The sequence below is a fragment of the Notothenia coriiceps genome, unplaced genomic scaffold (assembly GCF_000735185.1).
Source record: "Notothenia coriiceps isolate Sejong01 unplaced genomic scaffold, NC01 NC01_scaffold00036260, whole genome shotgun sequence".
Classification (NCBI taxonomy): Eukaryota; Metazoa; Chordata; class Actinopteri; order Perciformes; family Nototheniidae; genus Notothenia; species Notothenia coriiceps.
In genome coordinates, this window is record NW_011368961.1 from 2,828 (window position 1) to 5,791 (window position 2,964).

At 47.3% G+C, this 2,964-nt stretch overlaps 1 protein-coding gene across 1 annotated transcript in view; it reads right to left on the reverse strand.

Moving 5' to 3' along the window:
• Positions 1 to 2,495, reverse strand: part of LOC104963465 (G-protein coupled receptor 126-like) — a gene marked incomplete at its 5' end in the record, with an annotated part of 3,972 nt that extends 1,477 nt beyond the window's left edge. The window contains 2 exons of the mRNA XM_010792057.1: positions 258 to 394; positions 2,069 to 2,495. Coding sequence (XP_010790359.1) covers positions 258 to 394; positions 2,069 to 2,495 — 564 coding nt within the window. The remainder of the gene's footprint in view (positions 1 to 257; positions 395 to 2,068) is intronic.
• Between the last annotated feature and the right edge of the window lie 469 nt (positions 2,496 to 2,964).

A 2,964-nucleotide genomic window follows, 5' to 3' on the forward strand; every position in this document is an offset into this window, starting at 1 on the left:
CCATTTTCTGACGGGAGCTAATCTGAAGAAAAATTGAATACTGCTTTCTATTTCCTCCATCTGTGATGTGGAACTCCCTCTCTGGATATCAGCAATTGTAAGAAGGACACTGTTCAGGAAGCTAGTTGATGCTCTGTATGTGATGACTACTTCCATTCTGGAGAGGATCACAGATACATGGATCCTGAGATTCAAGCTCAAGCCGGGGACCAGGGAGATTAACATCAGTGTGGTATCTGCGTGTTGTGTTCAGGTACCTTTTTGTTGCCGGTGCGTTCAAGCTCAAAGCAAAGCGTCAGGTGAGTGAGCGTCGGGATGGAAACGGAGCCGGACACCTGGGTCACCTGGTTACCGTGGGAGATGGTGACCTTCTGGTTCCTGAGGGCCACTGCCACTGGAGAGGAGGAAGAGGAGGAGGAGGAGGAGGAGGAGGAGGAGGAGAGTAAAAAAGGCAAATGAGGAAAAAGCGTGGAGAGGAAATAAAATGATCCAAGATGGAAATAAAAGTGAGGAAGCAAAGAGGAAAGAGGTCAGACAGAAAGAATGAAGATACATAATGAGACAGAAATATGTTTAATTTAAATGTATTTAACTAATAATGCCATTAACTTATAAATACGTACATGTAGGAGAATTCTCCCAACATGACGTTCTGTGTCTTATTCCTGAACACTTGAAAGCACTGATACACATTCAGGTTCACGAGCACACTAACTCACATCATTACCATAACAACAAGGTGAGATCAGTCGCCAGATGTTAGCATCTCTGAATATTCAACCGGGTATCACGGCAAGACGTGACGATTCACCACGCTGGGAGACGTGAAGACGTTACGAGTTCGTCCCTTCAAACGTGACGGTTACAGTTACCACGGCCCTCAGCGCAGAAACACTCCCCGTGTTATGGAGGTTATTCCCTATCTTTGTTCAAGACCGTGTTCTTTCAAATTTGAGAAAATACCCAGCGTGGTGAATCGTCACGTGTTCACACCTTGCCGTGATACCGGGTTGGAATATTACTAATGACGCGTTTCCACTGCAGCGCGGAGCTCGCTTTAAGCGTGCCGAGCCGTGCCGAGCCGTGCCGAGCCGTGCCGAGCCTTGCCGAGCCGTGCCGAGCCGTGCTGAGCCGGGCTGAGCCGTGCCGTTTTTGTCTGCGCTTCCACTTGGCCTAGTTCCGGCCCGGGGCTACTTTTTTCACCTTTTTTCTGGACCGACTAAATCGTGGTTCTATCGAGGCCAACAAGCAGGGCTGAGTCGGGCTGAGTTAAACTAGAGAGAGAATCGCTGTGCTTGCTTCACTCACCGTAACAGAGGCCAACGTTCGTCCTCTGAAAGGATCGTTTCTAACGTGCTGTGGAGACACCAGGAGGTCAGAGGGTCGCTCCCATTGGGAACACCACGGATGTTCAATTGCTAACGGCTAACGATTAGCACGTGATGATACCAAGTTTTCACGACATCAAAGCTAATCTCAACATACGGCGGATTCACTTCTGTTGATATAATTAGAATCTGACATGAAGGAACTGAGGGTTAAATGAAGTTAAAATGCAGAAAAAAGCAGCATGTGTTGCTGGGATGCCCCAATGCATTCTGGGAGGATACACACTTGAAAGTGATGATCATGGTTTCCATGAATTGCTCCTGTATTTTTTATTTCAACATAAGATGTTAGAAAACAAACTAACTTATTAACAAACAAATAACTAAAAAACGATATATTGCATTAATATACTGTGAAATAAATATAATCTTTTGGATATATATTGAAGTACAATGTTCCCATTTCTACTTCTTTATGTTCATTTAAATATTTTTGCTGCATGTATCTAATCTGAGGGGAATTTATTGTTGTTTCTTTTTAACTTTTGATGTGTCGCCATTTTGTAAAGCACTTTGAGCTGTTGTATGAAAAGAACTGTATTATTATATCTACGCTTCCTCTGGGGAGGAGCCTGGGACTTTTCATTGCCATTTCCACACTGTAGCGTATGTGCACATGACAAGAAGACCTTTGAATCTCTGAACGTTAGCCTGGGTTAGCTTCCTCTGAGGAACCTTACCGTGCCGGAAGCTAACACTGAACCCTCTCTTCTGCACGCTGAAGTCGGAGTTGAAGGAAAGCTCCATCACGTTCCCGGTGGAGTTCAGCGTCAGCCCGTTGGCGGTCGGACCGCAAAACTTAACGTCCGCTTTCCCCGTGTTGACCAGCACGCGGTCGTAGATACAGCCCGGCGCCTCCTCCAGGTCGAAGTCCAGGAAGGAGAGCTGGATGATGAAGCCGGCGGGCGCCTGCATGGTCCATCGGCACGCCTGAGAGTTGGGGTATATCTGGGGGTAGCAGGGCGAGGTGAACGCCCCCTGGTTCTCCGTCAGCACCAACACACAGCTGGAGGGGCTGCAGCACAGCACTGCAGGCGAGGGGACATTCATGAGCTTTAAAAACACCTCTGAAGAAGGTAGGAGGAAGACCACGCAGAAGACCAGGTGCTAGTAGACGAGACAGAACCAAGGATAGGAGCCCAAACAAGGGAAGACCAGAGACAAAGGAGCCTTGAGAGGTCAAGTGAGGAGGAGTCAAGGACAAACGGAGACGTTGATTATCAAGGATTCACGGACAAAGAGGATTTTTCAAGAAGGAGGTTAGGAGACAGGACACAAGGAGTTAAGGAATGAATCTTTGAGACGTTACACCCCAGGGATCAGAAGAGAAAGAACGAGACGTGCAGTTAAAGGTTCAGAGGGGAATCAGTCGACCAATCCACGGAGAGCAGATTGATCATCAGACAGACAGCTAGTGTTGCATCAGATCCCTCCATCACAGGACTCAATACACACTGTAGTTATACACACTGTAGTTATACACACTGTAGCATCAGACACCATGCACATGCAGAGCATACGCAGTGGGATCGGGGGAAGAGTCACTTTTGAAGGAGAGATTGAGCAGTCATCACTT